This window comes from Schistocerca cancellata, chromosome 6 (genome assembly GCF_023864275.1).
Source record: "Schistocerca cancellata isolate TAMUIC-IGC-003103 chromosome 6, iqSchCanc2.1, whole genome shotgun sequence".
Taxonomy (NCBI): Eukaryota; Metazoa; Arthropoda; class Insecta; order Orthoptera; family Acrididae; genus Schistocerca; species Schistocerca cancellata.
Genome location: NC_064631.1, coordinates 182,192,605 through 182,213,097, shown reverse-complemented (window position 1 = coordinate 182,213,097; position 20,493 = coordinate 182,192,605). Strand labels below are relative to the sequence as shown.

Genomic DNA, 20,493 nt, shown 5'->3' with positions numbered 1-20,493 from the left:
GGGACTGTTATCGATAGTCTTTGAACTTCTCTTCCAATATTTATGACCCAATACCCTGGTTTGGAATGCCTCTATAAAACCTACTCCTGTCGCATCCTGGTACAGGTACTAGCACTATCTTGGATGTAGGTATATCCTGCATAGTACAGTCAGTATGAGGACAACAAAGTGGGGTCAGGTCTAACAAGTCACCTATAATGGAATGAGAGGGAGAAAGTCTCTTATAATGCTTAGAACAGCTGATTCTGGAATGCAGAGGCGTATCTATGATTCATAGAGTGTGAATAAGGATCGAAACACTTAAGGGCTCAATTTAAAAACAATTTATTTTCTTAATAGTTCGAATTTATTCAGAGAGATGTCTTACAGTTGCTGTACGTTTTCGCAAATCAGTACGCCCTACTACTCTCCATTTTAGACCTTTGCAGCAACTCCCACATTCTGATTTCTAACTTGCTCTATCAGAGGCAGGAGCTCTACTTTCACAATCAGATACCTTAATCACAATTGGAGACAGCGTGAGGCAGCACTTGTTCCTCTTTATATTCCGAGAGACAGAAGATACCAACTATTACTCACTGCGATTTAACGCAGTCAGATACTTTATTCACACTAGTTGGCAAGTGGAACACAGTGCTTGCTGCTCTTTATACTCTGAAACACAGAAAATATAAACTATTATTCGTTGCGACTTACGCGATGAAATACCTTACTCACACTAGGAAACCGTATGAAATAGCACTTGATCGTCTTTATATTCTGGGAGACAGAAGATATCGCTCATTAGTGGTTGCGACTTACGCAATCAGATACCCTATTCACACTAGGAGACAAGTGCAAGACAACATGTGTTCGTCTATATATTCTGACTCACAGAAAATATCAGCTATTACTTGCTACTACTAGAGATAAACTCTATAGTGCTTCTTCTTTAACAGGCAGAAACCTCAAGATAATAACTATTGCTGGCTGTTTATCGGAAACTCAGTTGTCATCCCTCGAAGGTGCACAGACTTCTCGTACTTTATACTGCAACAGTAAGGAAGTGCCACTCTGTAGTGATTTCGAGCTTAGGCTGTGTTACTGCTCCGGGTAATGACTGTCTAGGCACTGTGCCCTAGCTATTTACATACTGATTTTTCAGGGCTCTTGGAGAAGTTTCTCTTGTAACATTGCTTTCCCCCAACTGTTCTTGTGGTGGTCAGTACCGTTTGTCTTTGTACTGGATGGTGGCAGACTTGTTGCATGAAGCTGTGTGTCTTCTTCCTATGTACTGCGCGGCCTAGTGAACCATCTGCCTTCCTCTTGATTGTTATGTCAAGGAAGGAGAGGCATCCATTTTCCTCCATTTGCATCCTAAATTTGATATTCGGATGGATGCTGTTGAGGTGCTCCAGAAACTCATCTAGCGCCTGTTTGCCATGTCCCCAAACGACAAAAGTGTCGTCGACATAGAGGATGAAGTACTTTGGCTTCTATCTGGCAGTTTGAAGGGCCACCTCCTCTAAATGTTCCATATAGAGGTTTGCAATTGCAGGAGCCAGTAGGGAGCCCATGGCCACACCGTTGATACGCTCGAAGAATTCCCTGTTGCACTGAAAGTAGGTGGTTGTTAGTGCGTGTTCGAACAGATTGATTGTTTGTGGTTCAAAGTGCTGAGGTAGAAGTGCCAAGGAGTCTTGAAAGGGGTACTTTCGTGAAAAGCGACGTCATGTCGAAGCTCACGAGTAGGTCCTCCCTTTGTAGTCCCACGTGCCTGAGTATTTTTACGAATTCGGTTGAGTTTCTCACATGGTGGATGCAGTATCCCACAAGGGGTTTGAGCAGTGTCGCCAGGTATTTAGGTAGTCCATAACTGTGAGAGTTGATGGAGTCCACAGTCGGTCTCAGAGTCACTCCTTCTTTATTGATCTTGGGGAGTCCATAGAGGCGTGATATCACTGGCGCTCTGGGATGCAATCGCTTCTTCATTGGCTCAGGTAAGTCAGATTTCTTCAGCAGAGCTATCGTCTTTCTACTCATCATCGGGGTTGGATCCTTCTTCAGTCTCTCATAGGCCTCGTCTTGTTGCAGCAGGTTTATTTTCTGCCGGTACTCTGCAGTGTTTAATAAGACTGTAGCGCTCCCTTTGGCCGTTGGTAGAATCGTTATATCAGCATTATCTCTAAGGGACCAGAGAGCTGCTCGTTCTTCCGCGCGTATGTTACATAAGAGGCCATGCAGTACATAGGAAGAAGACACACACAGACCTATACATTCATGCAACAAGCTGCTACCATCCAGCACAAAGACAAACAGTACAGACCACCATGGTACATAGGGTGCGCACCATCTGCGACAAAGACAGCCTACCATCCAAGCTGAAACACCTGAGGGAAGTCTTCCACCAAAATGGCTACAGTGAAATGCAGCTCAATAGGGCGCTTAAAAGGAAGAAGGAAGCAGCGACAACCCCAGAAGGAGAAGAAGACAAATTCCTTCTGTACGTGGGTCTGCTCTATGCCAAAATTGCACGACTTTTGGGCAAATAGAATATCAAAACCGTTCTCCGCCGGCCACCGAAGACGAGGGAGCTCCTAGGTTCTGCAAAAGACCTGCTGAAGCTTTACACACCGGAAATATACAGCATCCCATGCGAATGGTAAACAATACATTGGACAAGCACAGCGCTGTATATCTAAACGCTGTGAAGAACATATCAGATGTGTGCGACTAGGTCACACAGAAAAATGAGCCATAGCAGAACACAGCATAAATGAAGAAAACACCTTCAACTTCGAAAACACGGAGATGCTGTGCCGAGCATCTGGCTTCTGGGAAAGTACTATCAGAGAATCCCTAGAAATAAAGATTCACGACAACCTGGTCAACAGGGATGAGGGATACCAATTCAGCGCAGCATGCAACCCTGTGATAGCGGCAATCCGTCAGGAGCGCGCCCGTCAACGTCCTCCGCCGCAGACAGAATGCTTAAGCCGTCGGCACACGGACCGTGTATCCGCACGTTGAGCGTTGAGCGTGCCGAATTGCTGACGTCATAGCGTGGAAATATACAGGAGTCTTTCCGAACGTGCAGAGCAATATCTGGCATGTCAGATATTCTGAGCGTGCGTCTGAGCGTTGACCAATGAGATGGCACAACGCCACCTACGTCACACGCACGCCGTCTCCCTTCAGTACAGAGTTGTAAGGCGCCATATTGGCATTCATTTCAAGCCTATATGTATATATGCCGTTTCTGAGCACCAGCAAATTGAGAATCACTGGAAAACCCGTTGTTAACTGTGTGATTCGTTCCAATAAAATAACGAGAAACATCATATTCGTGACAAAAGAATCATTGTAACTTGCGTATCATGAGAGTAGGCTATTTGAAGGCAGCGTCACACTGGAGACCCACCCACAACGCATTGTTCTTTGTCAATTTGTTATAGTTAAATTTCAATTAGTAACATATCTACAATTAAGGTTTTTAGCAAGCGGTAATATAATATGTTTATTTAATAGGTCTGCATTGTTGGTTTGGCGTAATGAGGAGCGTCACTGTCCTGTACTATAATGTCTATTAGGGCGGTGGATCGCGTCTTGACACTTGCAAATTTTTTTCCTAACATTCGCGTTTTTATTAGGTTCTGATACTTTATTATTATTTTAATATAAGTATATAATATAATATTTGATGTTATGTAAATATAAGTTCACCTTTTTTTGAGGGGTGACTTCGTTCGATTGGCTTAATCAACAGGACAGCTTGCGCTACTTGTATAAAGATATTTTGCTCCTTTTCCTTCTACGCTTCGTAATTCACATGTTGCAAAGATTCTGCTACTGGGTAGGAACAGTGATCAAGTAAGACTGACCTTGAGATTTTACTAAAATGTGGGAATGATGAAATAATGTTTATCTTATGCATAGAAGTATTCCAAATTTGTACAGCACTGTTTGTAATGGAACTTTTATAAGCTTGTGTCCTTATTGATTGGACATGGTACTTTCCTTTACGTGGACGATGGAGGAAATGTGCGTTTTGATAGAGCTAACATGGAAATTTTATGCGCGCCCGTTGAGTAAACAGTGTCATTTACGAACTTTAAACTGTTGTGGGTTGGCAGGAGAGCCAACACCGGTATGAGAGGAAGCCGAAAGGCACGCGTTTTAGCTCACGCAGGCTGGCGTGAGGTCAGGAACAGGTCAAGGAAATTAGATTTTAGCAAAAAAAGGACGTAGCTGGTGGAATACTTAACTTTAATCCATAAATGGTGAACGTCATGTTTTACAGTATCAATAGTAACTGGTAATGGCTCCTTGCTAGGTCGTAGCAAATGACGTAGCTGAAGGCTATGCTAACTATCGTCTCGGCAAATGAGAGCGTATTTTGTCAGTGAACCATCGCTAGCAAAGTCGGTTGGGTTGTACCACTGGGGCGAGTGCTAGGAAGTCTCTCTAGACCTGCCGTGTGGCAGCGCTCGGTCTGCAATCACTGATAGTGGCGACACGCGGGTCCGTCGTATACTAATGGACCGCGGCCGATTTAAAGGCTACCACCTAGCAAGTGTGGTGTCTGGCGGTGACACCACATAAACATCTCTCAACTGCCACTGGAGTGCGTTGCGATCGGGTATACTACATTGGAGCCCACGTACCGTATGCACAAGTGAGCGTTCAGCAGCACGTTGAACTTGGCACGCTCAACGTTAACGTTCACGGTCCGTGTGCCGACGGCTTTACACTGAGAACCGAACGCGGCCGCCGGGGGCGACCGCTGCCCCCACCACCGCGCGCACGCTGCCAGTCCACCGCAGCCTCCCGAGGTCTAGTGGAGGGGGGGGGGGGTGACAACGCACATAAATACCTTGCTCTCCGCGAATCTCGATCTATTATTATTATTTTATCAAAGGTGAATGAATGAGTGTGAGAATGTGTTAACTGTATTTGTATGTGTGAGTACATGTATATATTGTGTGAATGTGTGAGCGAACGGAAAAAAAAGAAAAAAACAAAAAAAATATATAAAAACAAAAAAATACAAAAAAATTAACACACAGCTAACGTATTTTAAATCATTTAAAAGCAGAAAAATATGACAACCAAAAAGCTATTGTTTTAATGTCAATTTTTATTATTGCAGGCGTAGCCGCATGGCTTGAACTTCTATTTTCAGACTGGGCAATCCTTGATGCCCCAATATATTCTGCAGCGCGGCGAATCTCGACAATTCGCCAGAAAATGAGTAGAATGACACTTCCCGAAACGTCGCGATATATCAACGCTACCACCCGGCTGGAGACCCGAGAAACCTTCATCCAATGTGAAATATATTTCAAAGGGTACTTCCGCTTGTGCGAGTTATTAGGGCCCTTACCCATTCCATTCACCAATGGAGCACGGAAAGAATGATTGCTTAAACGCCTCTGTGCATGCTACATTTAGTCTAACACTGTCTTTGTGATCCCTACAAGAGCAATATCCAGGGGCTGTGGTGCATTCCAAAATTTATCACGTAAAGTTGATTCTTGGAACTTAATAAGTCGGCTTTCTGGGATAGTATCCATTTCTTTTCTAAAGTGTGATAGTTCATTTCTTTCAGCAACCTCATGATGTTCTCCTATTCGTCATATAGGTCCATGACCAGCAGTGGTACACTTTTTTTATGTGGTCACTGTCCCCTATTACTCCTGTTTGCACTGGACTCCCCACATTCTGAGCAAAATTCTAGGCTAGGTCGAATGAGTGTTTTATAAGCAATCTCCTTTACAGACTGATTGCAATTCCCTAGTATACTAAATGAAGCAGTCTACACACAGTACCGGTACGTGCTGTCTAATCTTTCAGACATGTCTAAAAGAACAGACACTACACATATAATTAAGGCAAGGCTGGCTAATGAGCCCTTCTGTGCAGACATACCGTGCTTGAACTCTTACGGGAATCGGCGAAACGCCATGAGTAATGAGAATAATGAGTAGGGGCACCTCATCAGTAGCGTGTAGATAAGCATGCTATAACAGTGCATGCAGTTGCTTTAAATGTCATTAATTCCTTTGTGCCTTGAAACAAGTCTGCCACCTACTTTACCTAAAACCGAGTCTATGCCATCATTACATATTTATGTTCATACATATCGCTACACCACGTATTTGTGTGAGTTAACAGTTCCAACGGCAACTCGCTGATTTTAAGTCATAGGATACAAGTATTATTAGTTTTGTGAAGTGAAAAATTAAACATTTATGATATTTTAAATCTAGTTACCAACATCTGGCATGAGGAAGGTTATTCTGTTCGACATATTTCTTTACATTTGAGACAGAGTATGTTCTAACATTCTGCAACAAATAGATGTCAAGTAATATTGGACGTACCTCTATGGATTACTACTCCCACCTTTCTTGTAGACAAGTGTGACCTATGCTTTCTTCCACACCGAATGCGTAAGAATTCATGCGGTGGATCTCTAATATTCGCCATAACATGGTAGAGGTGAGTAACTTTATCCGCACAGAATGTGTCGCATTAGAATACCAGATCATCTGTCCCGTTCGATGCAAGCAGCCTTTGTCGGTAGTTAACAGAAAAGCAAATTTACAGCTCGTAGGAAACAACAACCCCCCAGAAAGCACGAGTATTTTGGTAACAGCTATTTAATTTCACCACGTTACTTGCAAACTTGCAATCTATCGATGTTTCACTCCGATTAGCGTCCGAGATTAGTCAATCGATCTCCACCAAAGTTTGAAACTTTAAGATGTACATCGTTGATTTACAAACTATAGATGAAGTTGATGAAGATTTTAATTTGTAGCTTGTACGACAGAATAAAAGTAGAACGTTTTGAAAATAATTTACTTGCGTGTGCCTTGCGTAGGTTATAATGCCTCAATGTCAGCTAAGCCAAATAGAGTTGGTCCTGTTGCGGTAGGTAGTGTCTTAGCAGATGGTGAGTAAAAGTAAACAAACACTTTTCAAGAAATGTTTACATGGATGTTGTCATAACTCACCACATTATTGTAAACATTTCATGGTAAACAGCTAAATCCTTTGTAAATGACAAAGAATCAGAGTTCATTTTACGTAAGCGTCTTACCTAATAAAGTGCATTTAAAATTAATTCGAAATCGCCGGGGGTTGAATATTGTTGTAAGTCTTGAACCCACTGTGTACTGAAAAATGATTGAAAATATAGTAACTGCCCCTATTTTCTCTGACAGTGTCTTGACATTTGCTGGTGACTTGTTGCTCCTCCAGGCTTCCCTTCCCAGCCTGGCGTTAGGTCGGTGCAACTTATGTATTTGCTTCGATTGCAAGCTCAGTCTGATTATTCCGTGAATAAGTGTCTGCGATAATTTATTATTTATGAACGCGAAACGGATCTGTATTTTTTATGGCTTCATATTTTTCAGGATTTAGACTAATGTCATTGTCTTCTGACTTCCTGACCTTTGCAGACCAATTAAATGTTTCTTTCTGTTCATATCTGTGTTTACTGTGTTCATGGATTCTTATTAGTTCTTTGGGCTCGGGCACTACAGACCGTGCTGTTATACACCCACAAAACCTTTTCATCGTCATTATCAGCTCTGTACCCAGTGCTGTATTGAAGCTTGTATGTGCTCTTCAGTACAAGCAGATGACCTGTGTTCGTTAAGCCAGTGAGCACATTTTTTTCTGTATCTCCATCATTTGATTTGTGCTTACGTAGATAAATTTGTGGCACTTGATATGACTTAATGACTTATCAGATATTCATTTTATCAATGATTTCATTAACATCATTGATGACATGCCTCATGCCTGGTCCTGAATGCTGCAGACATCTTTTAGTTCCCAGATGATGACTGAATTATCCATAGATTTGTAAAGGAATTCAGAAACAATTCATTGGCATAGAGGAGTACATATGACCATTCTTGTTTGACTTATTTGGAACAACAAGAAGTAGGTGTTTATTGAATTGTAAATGTTTTCTGTTTAAAAACTTCATCTCCCTGGTTCTTGCAAGTTTTGAGCTAGACTGTATTGTATGTTACTTTTGGACAGACTTCTGTTGGTGTAACTAAGAATTTAATGCAGCGTAATTGGCTAAATGCATTTTCAGAACACCACATTTTGTTACTTTACTCCTGTGTCGTTCTCATTTGTATAAAGTTAATTATTTATGCACATTGCTGTGATCATATTGCTGTGTCCTGTGTAAAATTGTTCAGGCCGATATTCTGTTGTCTGGGTAGTGTGTATTTTGTCATGCTTTTTTCAAGTAAATATTTGGGCAGTTGAGATTACTTGCCACTGAAATTACTGACCAAATCCTGCAAGGTAGTCCAACTTTTTTTCTGACCAACAACCTATCATTCAGTGACATCACACATTTCACAATTTATTGAGGACATCTTGTCTGCTAGTGAGTCTTGGGCAAATCAAAGTTTCTACTGATTATCATCTTGTGATAGATCCAGAAAATATGCAGGATGTAGAGAATATATAGGCTTAAATTTCCGATCATTTTGTGCTTTTATGTGATCTGTGTATGATCTTGCATGACAATGCTTTAAAAATTTGGCAGACACCAGTGATGTCTGTTTTGATATGGCAGACTTCACATTGTTTGAAAGGAGATTATGCTGGGGTTCCCTATATATAATGTGGTTCCCAGCTTTTTATTTTCCAGGATCACATGAGAATCACTTTTCCTGCAGAAGAGCACAAACATCTTTGTGTGTCACATTAAATGTTGCCAGTATGTTTTGCATTTGCTCTCTGATTGGCACGAGTTGATTAATACACTATTGCAGTAGAGATCCCATATGACAAAAATGATGTTTTCTTTCTGCATGACAGGGCATTGTTGTGCTACAGTGCATCACATAGTAGACAGTGTGTATGGCTGATGCAACCATTCACTTAATGGTCACTTGATTCCTTGTTATCTTGCAGTTCTGGGATATCATTCAGACTGTCATTTCTAGCATTTTGTGTCAGCAACTTTAGAGATAGTACATCACATGAGCCCTTCCACCCAATTTTAATGTCTAGTTGCATCCAGAGCACTTAATTAGATGATAACTGCTTGTTGTAACTGGAAGTAAATAAAGTAGTTTATTTGTTGATTTTTGGAGAGGGGTAAAAAATAATGCAGATACATCCAGGTTACAATCTCTGATATAGTTGGTAAATGTTTTTTCTGATCTGAGGTTATTGTTAATTATATTCAGATATTGGTGTTTGAAACTGCTTAGTCTCTGTTGTCAAGTAACTTGCTGATCCCAGTACCCAATCCATTACCCTATACCACTGACACGTAAAGAGAAGGTAATACAAACCACATTCCGATGTCTAGCTGCCCTGACAGACTGATAGGTCTCTGACGCCTGTCCTGTGGGAGTGACAGAAGTTGCCATAATTAAAGTGCTTCCTGTTGGATGTTAGGTGCTATCTCCCACTTGTTCAGTCTGTAAACCACTGTCTTCTGGGGAGAGGGGAGTTGTAGATTACGATAATGACAGCCTGCACGTACCACATTTATTCTCACCTTTCATTTCATGAGTTATATGCCATTTCATAACATATAAAGTTTGGAGATGTGATATGATACATCAGAATTGAAGTTAACACTTTGACTACCAGTCCCGTCAATTAATGTAGCCTAGTACGAAAATGTGTGCCTCTCATTAGATTACTTGATGTGCTGGTACACAGAGTTTCTGATCCAATGAAACTTAAGGAAAATGAGTTAATTCACAAAATGAACATTGTTCTTCTTGATTACAGTGGTATTTTTCAAAGATTGTTTTAATTTTTTTTATGTCTGTAAATGCCGAGTGCTCTTCATAGTACATTATTACTTTCATACAACATTATTACAAACACTTTTGGTTACATTGTTGCTTACAGTTAATACCTGAATCAAGATATTCAGGTAACGTGTAGAAAGAGTGGCTAACATGATATGTTTTTAATTTTCTTATTAACTGGTATGGATTCCTAATTTCAGCTGTATGTTAGATGGGAGCTTGTTGAATACCTCATCACCAGAGTACATTAACTCCATTCTGAATCCTGAACACGGAGGCAAACTCTACATGAAAATTACTTTTGTTTCTTGTGTTTTGACAGTATTTATCACAGTTCATCTGAAACTGATTTTTTTTATTATCAGCAACAAAAACCATTGAGGAGTAAAAGTATTGGGAAGTGGGTTCAAGGAATCCAAGATCCTTAGAAAGGCATCTGCAGGATGTACAGTTATTTAATTTACACTACATTCTTACACTGCTCACTTCTACTGAACAAACACTTTATTTACTTTAGATGCACAGACCCAGAAGATAATTCCTTAAAACAATGCAGAATGAAAATATGTGAAATAAGCCATCACTGTTGTCTTTATGTCAACACAGTTCATAGATGCTTTTAAGGGACTAGCTTCCACTTTGAATAGTTTCTCCAAGTATTCACTCCGTTTTAACTTGTTATTCAGCTGGACTGTTTGTGAGATTAAGGCTTAAACTGTTAGCCATGAACCATTTGCAGGCATTTTCAAGGTCTCATCTGTACCTAGAAGTGTTGAGTTTTGTCCCTTGACTAGAACACTTGTGCTGTCATCAGCAAAGATTACAGTTTTGAGCTTTGTTTATGTAGGTTAGAGACAAGAGTGGGACCAGCACCAGTCTTTGTCATTCTCCACATATTACCTTCTCCCATTCTAAGGTTATTTTCGTGTCCAAGATAGAGTCTGGCAATGAGACCCTGTGATTTCCATTATGGAGACAAGATTCTAGATCCACACAATGCAAACCAATGAGAAGTACATGGCAGAGGGTGCCAGTTACAAGGTTTTCTTCCCAGTCCATTCACGTGTGGAGCATGCAAAGAATGAATACTTGAATGCTCGTGTATGAGCTGAGGACACAGGTGAGCAGTAGTCTAGAATGGTTCAACCAAGTGATTTGCAAGCAGTCTCCTTAGTAGACTGACTGCATTTCACCAGTATTCTACCAATAAACCAGAGTCTACGACCTGCCTTACCCACGACTGAACCTATGATGATCATTGCATTTCATGTTCATACGAAATGTAACACCTGGTATTTGTATGAGTTGGCCAATTCCAGCTGTGACTCTGATATTATAGTCATAGGATACTATGTTTTTTTTTTTTCGTTTTGTGAAGTGCATTATTTTACATTTCTGAACATTTAATGCAAGTTGCCAGTTTGTGCACCACTTTGAAATCTTATCAAGATATGAGTGAATATTTATGCAGCTTCTTTCAGATAGTACTTCATTATAGATAACTGCATCATCTGCAAAAAGTGTGAGGTTATTTTTAATATTGTTCACTAGGTCATTAATATACAATATGAAAAGTGATGGTCCCAACACAATTCTGTGCAGTGTGTTGAAAAAGTAACTCTCATAAAACTTCAGCATATGGATGTATCATCAACTTCTCTTTCTGAAATTAAGGAAGTTCTCTCAAAAATAAAAGCTCATTTGGTTTTCATGGTGTTTCCAATAGAGTACTGAAGATTTGCTCCCATAAAATAAGCCCAGCCTAATCTGAAATATGTATTGCATCACTAACTCAAGGCAGTTTGCCAGAGAGACTAAAACATGCAGTTGATAAACCCTCCGTAAGAAAGGTGATAAGAGAGATGTCAGTACCTACTACCAACCTGACAAAAATTCTACAAAATTTTTGAGCAGGTGATGTATACTAGAATTCTGTATTCTAGAATACATACAAGGCTCAGTCTTAGGCCCACCATTGTTTGTCACATATGTAAATGATCTTCCATCTAATATACAAGGAGCAGAATTATTTCATTTTGCAGATGACAGAAGTATTGTAACCAGTCCAAGCATACACACAGAAACAGAAGGATGGTAAACAATATTCTTAAAAGTATCATTGACTGTTTCTTTGCGAACGGCCTCACCTTCAGTTTCAAAAAGACATAAATCTTCGCTTCTGCACATCTGAGAGTGTTACACCTATGATAAGTGTAACACATTGTGAGGGAATAATAAAAAATCTTGGGTTTCCATATTGATGAGAATTTAAACTAGAAGAGAGCACATTTTGCAGCTCCTAAAACAACTTAATTCAGCCCCATTTGCGCTTAGAATAATTGCAAATCTTGGGGAGAGAGAAATCAGTAAGTTAAAATATTTTGCACATTTTCATTCAATAATGTTATATGGAATAATGTCCTGGGATAACTTAGCTTTAAGGAAGAAAGTCTTCATTGCTCAAAAATGTACTGTAATAATAATAAGTGTCTTGTAGAAATCTGTTTAAGGAGTTGGACATTGCAGCTAGTGCTTCACAATATATTTATTTCCTCATGATGTTTGTTGTAAATAATCCACTCCAATTTGAAAGACACAACGATGTACATAACTACAATACCAGAAGGAAAAATAGCATTCATTACTTTGTATTAAGGTTGTCTTTAGCACAAAAAGGTTGCACAATTCTGTGTCAAGAGATTTTTGATCACTTACCCAGTGATACATAATGTCTGATAGACAGCAAAGTAAAATGACATCATTATGATTCATTGTGCAAAATTATCTATGGAACATGGAAATTATTAACTAACCTTTGGCACACTTGAAGTTACTTCGACGTCTGATGATTACTCCATCCAAGATAACTTGCTGCATCCTCACTATCAAAAAATCTTCAACCCGGTCACAAATTTCACCCAATATACCACACATCTGTGCTTTTGACAATAAGCATAGATGTGGTACTGAGTGATGTTCTTCTTTGAAATCCAGAAATACTGCATCTCACTGTCTGCCTTGGTCCAAAGCCTTCATTATGTCACACAAGAAAAATGTGGCCAGAATGAGATTTTCACTCTGCAGTGGAGTGTGCATTGATATGAAACTTCCTGGCAGATTAAAACTGTGTTCCGGACCGAGAATCAAACAAGACTTCAGTTTGTTAGGTAGAATTTTGTCATCCATACAATCAAATACTTTGACAAGATCACTGAATATACCAGCTGGATAATTTTTCTTATCTAGCTTTGCTGGCAAATCATTTGTGAGGTCTTATGTTGCTGTCCATGTGGAGAATCCTTTACAAAAGCCAAACCAAGAGTCGATTATCAAGCTCTACTCAGTCAAATGAGTCAGTGTTTGATCATAAGCCACTTTCTCAAAAACTTTTGAAAAGACTGGAAGGGGTGATATAGGACTGTAATTGGAGCTTATCTCTAGTTTTGTAGATGGGAATTACTACAGTATATTTGTCTGTCCGGAAATAAGCCCTGGGTCGTTGATTGAGAGCGAAGGTAACTTAATGGTAGTCCTTTCAAGTCAGCATGACCTTGTAATATATTGTTAGAAACACCATCTAAATTATTACTTTTTATGATGAATTCTGCAATCTCCTTATGCATTGTATTTTTGAAACTAACGGGACTATCTGTCAGTGGTGTCTAAGAAATCTGTATTTAGTTGTTTAATACTACATACAGTGTTTGCTACTGCCATGAGGAAGTAATCATTAAATTTACTAGCCAATGATTTGAGAATGTCACCATTTCTGCCAGAGGTATTTTCTTGGGGCTCAGTTTCATTACTACTTTTGTTTGTTTCTTGTTTAATAATGTTGCAGTGGTTTTTGCCTTATTCTTGGAGTGTTTTATTTTTTGAGTATAGTACATGAGTTTGCTTTTTTAACAACAGTGGAGGAGTCAACAATACTAGTGGTAATGGAGTTTCAAATGTTGCCTACATCTTGTTCTCTGAATTATGTAGAGCTTTGTCTTCCTATCACAGGATACTTTAATCCCTGGAGTTATTCACTCCTTATCCTTGCTTCCATTCGATTTTGCCGTTTTTTGTATCCCATAAATTCTGTTTTTCCCCAGTTTGACTCAGTAACTTATTTTTTATCAGTCTAATCTTCAGCATTCTGCTGTAGCACCACATTTCAAAAGCTTACATTCTGTTTTTGTCTGAATTGCCTGTAATCGACATTTCACTTCCGTACAAGGCTACACTCCAGATACAGGGGGCTTGCCTTCAGAAAATACTTTTAACACTTTATATTAGATCTTAACAAATATCTCTTTTTCAGAAATTCTTTTCTTGCTGTTGCCAGTCTTTATTTTACATCTTTCCTACTTTGGCCATCATCAGTTATTTTGTTCCCCAAATAGCAAAACTCAGCTACTACTTTTAGCATCTCACTTCATAGTTCAATTCTCTCTGCATCACCTGACTCTTTAATACAATTTCATTCTATTGCCTTTGTATTAATTTATTGGTGTTCATCTTCCAACCTCTTTTCAAGACACTATCCATTCCATTCAACTACTCTATCAAGTGCTTAGCCATCTCTGACAGAATTACAGTGTCATTGACAAACAGCAAAGTTTTTATTTATTTTCTTTGAACTTTAATTCCCTTTCCAAATTCCTCCATGGTCTCCTTCACAGCTTACTCAATATACAGGTTGAATGACGTTGAGGACAGACTACAGTCCTGTATCATTTCCTTCTCAAACCACTGCTTCCCTTTTGTGTCCTTCAACTCTTATAACTGCTATCCAGTTTCTGTACAAGATGTAAGTAATATTATGCTCCTTGTATTTTCTCCCTGCTACCTTCAAAATTTCAAAAAGTGTAGTGCAGTCCACACTGTCAGAAACCTTCTCTAAATCACCAAATATTATAAATGCAGGTTTGCCTTTCTTCAACCTATTCACCAAGAAAAGTCACATGGTCAGTGTTGCCTCACATGCTCTACATTTCTCTGAAACCCAAAATGATCTTCCCCACTGCCTCCACCAGTTTTTATTTTTTTTATTTTGTTTTAATGATTTGAGTCAATATTTTGCAACTATGACTTCTTAAACTGATGCTTGAGTATTGATCACACCAGTCAGCACTTACCTTTTTTTGGCTTGGAATTATTACGTGCTTCCAGAAACCTGACGGCATTTTGCCTGTCTCTTGTCTTGCACACCAGATGGGATAATTTTGTCATGGTTCTCCCAAGGATCTCAATAATTTTGAGTTAATTTTGTCTACACCAAGGGCCACATTTCTATTTAGGTCTTTTAGTAATTCATGAGATTCTTCTCACAGTATTGTATCTCTGATCTTATCTTCACCTTCTTCCTGTTCTCTTACAATAATATGATGGTCATTTCAAAAGTTCTGTACGCTGTAAGATAGAAAGTAATAAAATAATTTATTTCACGAAATACCTTTACAGGCCTTCACTATAATCTCCAGTCTTGCGTATGACACTTCCCAACGTTTTGGTAACTTCTGTATTCTGGATAAGGTACTTTCATTATTGAGTTGTCTAATTACTTGGGTCACCTCACTGGAAGCTTCATTAGTTGTATCAAAATGTTTTCCATGGAATTATTCTTCAATTTTGGAAACAGATAAAAGACAGATGGGCTCATATCAGGACTGTATAGTGAATGGGGAAATATTTCCCATCCATATTTGTTGATAATGGTAAGACAGAGATTTAGGAACCAGGTTTTAAATTGTAAGACATTTCCTGGGGCAGATGTGGATTCTGACCACAATCTATTGGTTATGAACTGCAGATTGAAACTGAAGAAACTGCAAAAAGGTGGGAATTAAAGGAGATGGGACCTGGATAAACTGAAAGAACCAGAGGTTGTAGATAGTTTCAGGGAGAGCATAAGGGAACAATTGACAGGAATGGGGGAAAGAAATACAGTAGAAGAAGAATGGGTAGCTCTGAGGGATGAAGTAGTGAAGGCAGCAGAGGATCAAGTAGGTAAAAAGACGAGGGCTAATAGAAATCCTTGGGTAACAGAAGAAATATTGAATTTAATTGATGAAAGGAGAAAATACAAAAATGCAGTAAATGAAGCAAGCAAAAAGGAATACAGACGTCTCAAAAATGATATCGACAGGAAGTGCAAAATGGCTAAGCAGGGATGGCTAGAGGACAAATGTAAGGATGTAGAGGCTTGTCTCACTAGGGGTAAGATAGATACTGCCTACAGGAAAATTAAAGAGACCTTTGGAGAGAAGAGAACCACTTGTATGAATATCAAGAGCTCAGATGGCAACCAAGTTCTAAGCAAAGAAGCGAAGGCAGAAAGATGGAAGGAGTATATAGAGGGTTTATACAAGGGCGATGTACTTAAGGAGAATATTATGGAAATGGAAGAGGATGTAGATGAAGACGAAATGGGAGATAAGATACTGCGTGAAGAGTTTGACAGAGCACTGAAAGACCTGAGTCGAAACAAGGCCCCGGGAGTAGACAACATTCCATTTGAACTACTGATGGCCTCGGGAGAGCCAGTCATGACAAAACTCTACCATCTAGTGAGCACGATGTATGAGACAGGCGAAATACCCTCAGACTTCAAGAAGAATGTAATAATTCCAATCCCAAAGAAAGCAGGTGTTGACAGATGTGAAAATTACCGAACTATCAGTTTAATAAGTCACAGCTGCAAAATACTAACGCGAATTCTTTACAGACGAATGGAAAAACTAGTAGAAGCCGACCTTGGGGAAGATCAGTTTGGATTCCGTAGAAATGTTGGAACACGTGAGGCAATACTGACCTTACGACTTATCTTAGAAGAAAGATTAAGAAAAGGCAAACCTACGTTTCTAGCATTTGTAGACTTAGAGAAAGCTTTTGACAATGTTAACTGGAATACTCTCTTTCAAATTCTGAAGGTGGCAGGGGTAAAATACAGGGAGCGAAAGGCTATTTACAGTTTGTACAGAAACCAGATGGCAGTTATAAGAGTCGAGGGGCATGAAAGGGAAGCAGTGGTTGGGAAAGGAGTGAGACAGGGTTGTAGCCTCTCCCCGATGTTATTCAATCTGTATATTGAGCAAGCAGTAAAGGAAACAAAAGAAAAATTCGGAGTAGGTATTAAAATTCATGGAGAAGAAGTAAAAACTTCGAGGTTCGCCGATGACATTGTAATTCTGTCAGAGACAGCAAAGGACTTGGAAGAGCAGTTGAACGGAATGGACAGTGTCTTGAAAGGAGGATATAAGATGAACATCAACAAAAGCAAAACGAGGATAATGGAATGTAGTCAAATTAAGGCGGGTGATGCTGAGGGAATTAGATTAGGAAATGAGACACTTAAAGTAGTAAAAGAGTTTTGCTATTTAGGGAGTAAAATAACCGATGATGGTCGAAGTAGAGAGGATATAAAATGTAGACTGGCAATGGCAAGGAAAGCGTTTCTCAAGAAGAGGAATTTGTTAACATCGAGTATAGATTTAAGTGTCAGGAAGTCGTTTCTGAAAGTATTTGTATGGAGTGTAGCCATGTATGGAAGTGAAACATGGACGATAACTAGTTTGGACAAGAAGAGAATAGAAGCTTTCGAAATGTGGTGCTACAGAAGAATGCTGAAGATAAGATGGGTAGATCACGTAACTAATGAGGAGGTATTGAAGAGGATTGGGGAGAAGAGAAGTTTGTGGCACAACTTGACTAGAAGAAGGGATCGGCTGGTAGGACATGTTTTGAGGCATCAAGGGATCACAAATTTAGCATTGGAGGGCAGTGTGGAGGGTAAAAATCGTAGAGGGAGACCAAGAGATGAATACACTAAGCAGATTCAGAAGGATGTAGGTTGCAGTAGATACTGGGAGATGAAGAAGCTTGCACAGGATAGAGTAGCATGGAGAGCTGCATCAAACCAGTCTCAGGACTGAAGACCAGAACAACAACAACATTTGTTGATTGTTTTCTCTCACTGGTAGGGCAATATGCTGTCTCCCACTGCGTACAAAATGAGGACAACAGCTGCAAGCATGTCAGGTCTTCTTTGATGAATTTTTGGCTGCAGAACATTTTGTAGAAACAGCTTCTAGTATGTGCCAGTTACAGACTCCCCTGAGGCACTCTGTTTCTAGCTATGACTCCATTAATGTGATACGCAAAGATCATCATCAGTTCCGCCTTTGAGTTGGCGGCAGAATTTTATCAATGCAGGAGAGTCAGAACTTTTCCATTGCGATGACTGAGACTTTCGTTCTGGCTCGAAATCTCGTATCCAGGTTTCATTGTGTGCTAAATTGTTTTTCAGGAACTGTTCTCCTCTTGCTTGATAATGTTGAAGCCGTTTTTCTGTGATTCTTTTGCAACCTGCTTTTTGTTCTTCAGTTATGATTCTGTAAACTGAAGTGACAGACAGCCTTGCCTGATATGCAACCTCACGTGTTTTTCTCCAATCCTCTCTCAAAATGTCATTAGCAATAACATGAGAGATGTAATCTCTAGCAATTGATGGCCTTCCACTTCTTGAGCTGTTCTCCGTGTTTTCCATGTATTCCTTTCCTCACCATTTCCGCAGAGAACACCCTCCTTTCTTTTCTTATTGGTCCCCTAATTTTCAGCATTCTTCTGTTGCACCAAATGTCAAATGCTTTGATTTTCTTTTGTTTCTATTTTCCTACAGTCCATGTTTCACTGCTGTATAATGCTATGCTCCAAACGTAGATTCTTAGAAATTTCTTCCTCAAATATAAGGCATTTGTTTGAAACTAGTAGACTCCTCTTGGCCAGGAATGCCCTCTTTGCCAGTGGTAGTCTGCTTTTTATTTCCTCCTTGCTCCGTATGTCTTGGGTTATCTTGCTGCCTAGGTAGCAGAATTCCACAACTTTGTATACTTCATGATCCTCAATTCTGATGTTAAATTTCTTGCTGTTCTCATGTCTGCTACTTCTCATAACTTTCATCTCTCTTCAAGTTACTCTCAGTCCATATCCTGTACTCATTAGACTGTTCACTCCATTTAACACATCCTGTAATTCTTCTTCACTTTCATTGATGATAGCAGTATCATCAGCAAATCTTATCCTTGTTTGCTTCCACGTGGAATTTTAATCTCACTCTTGAACCTTTCTCTAATTTCCGTCATTGCTGCTTTGATATATAGACTCAACAGTAGGGGCAAGAGACTACACCCCTGCCACACTCCTTTTGTAACCCAAACACTTCGTTCTTGATCCTCCAATCTTATTATTCCCTCGTGTTTCTTGTACACATTGTATATTACCCGTCTTTCCCTACAGCTTCCCTCTGTTTTTCTCAGAATTTCAAACATCTTGTACTATTTTAAATTATCCAAAGCTTTTTCTAGTTCGACAAACCCTATGATTATGCCTTGATTTTTATTCAGTTTTGCTTCCATTATCAACCACAACCTCAGACCTCCCTCTCTGGTGCATTTAACTTTCCGAAAACCTAACTACTCATCATTCAACATTTGCTCAGTTTTGACAAAATTAAGAAAAGGGTAGATTGCTACTCAGAAATGTTGAGTCACAGACAGGCACAAACAAAAAGACTGCTAAACAAGTAAGCTTTATGCCAAAAAGCCTTCTTCAGTATGAGACAACACACACACACACACACACACACACACACACACACACACACACACACACACACACACGAGAGTGTTTTGCCTAATGCAGAAGAAGGCTTTCTGGCCTAAAGCTTATTTGTTTAGCAGTGTTTTTTTGTGCCTGTGTGCAATTCAACATTTACACTATATAGTAACAGTCTTATCATTTTCATAAGATTGTCATTATTCCATCCTCAATTTTCCTTTCTTAGGTTCTCTGTTTTCTTTTCCATTCTTCTGTATATTATTCTTGTCAATTACTGTCAGATTTCGATTTCTTTTTACATAATGAAGTACCCTTTCAATATCATCATATACTTTCTCTGTCTCTTCATCTTTTGCTTGCGATGTTGGCATGTATTCCTGAATTATTGTTGCTGGTGTTGGTTTGCTGTCAATTGTGATGAGAACAACCATTTACTGGACTGTTCACAGTTACTCATTCTCTGCCCTACCTCTCTATTCATAACAAATTCTGCTCGGACTGTTATATCATTTTCTGCTAATGTTTATATTACCTTACCCATCTGTCCAGAAATCCTTGTCTTCTTTCCATTTCACTTCATTGACCTCCACTGTATCTAGATTTTTCGTCCATAAAGGAAAATAGAAGGAATTTTGCTGTCAATGTATGTGTAATTGTTACATTTGGCAAGAATGAAACAATATGGTAAAAATATTCAGTATAGACTACAGGCCACAAGAGTTCAGTACCTTATTCCACTTGGTATTCTAGGTTGTAGTGGTTGTAATTTGTACTGATGTTTTGTTCTAAAGTTATCTTTATACAACACATAAAAAATTTGCGAAAGGAAATGATCTACAAAACTGAAGCACGCAAGCACTTGGGGGGGGGGGGGGGGGGGGGGGAAGGTCCACAGTTGGGTGAATTAGATCTCAAAGAGGGAGTCTTCATTTGCCCACAGATTTGATAGTGTTTCAGAGACAAGTAGTTTGATGAAATGTTGTGTGGCAGTAAGAAGGCTGCTTGGGAAAGTGTCAGAAATATTTGATTCAAATTCAGTATTATGAAAATGATAGATTGCTACTCACCGTATATAGGAGATGTGTAATCACAGACAGGCAGA

General features: G+C 39.4%; 1 protein-coding gene across 1 annotated transcript in view; it reads left to right on the top strand.

Annotated features, from left to right (window-relative positions):
• Window positions 1-6,715: 6,715 nt before the first annotated feature.
• LOC126190982 (uncharacterized) overlaps window positions 6,716-20,493 on the top strand; it is a 142,083-nt gene continuing 128,305 nt past the window's right edge. Inside the window, exon 1 of the mRNA XM_049931657.1 lies at window positions 6,716-6,937. Within this exon, the coding sequence (XP_049787614.1) occupies window positions 6,935-6,937 (3 nt within the window). The 5' untranslated portion in view covers window positions 6,716-6,934. The remainder of the gene's footprint in view (window positions 6,938-20,493) is intronic.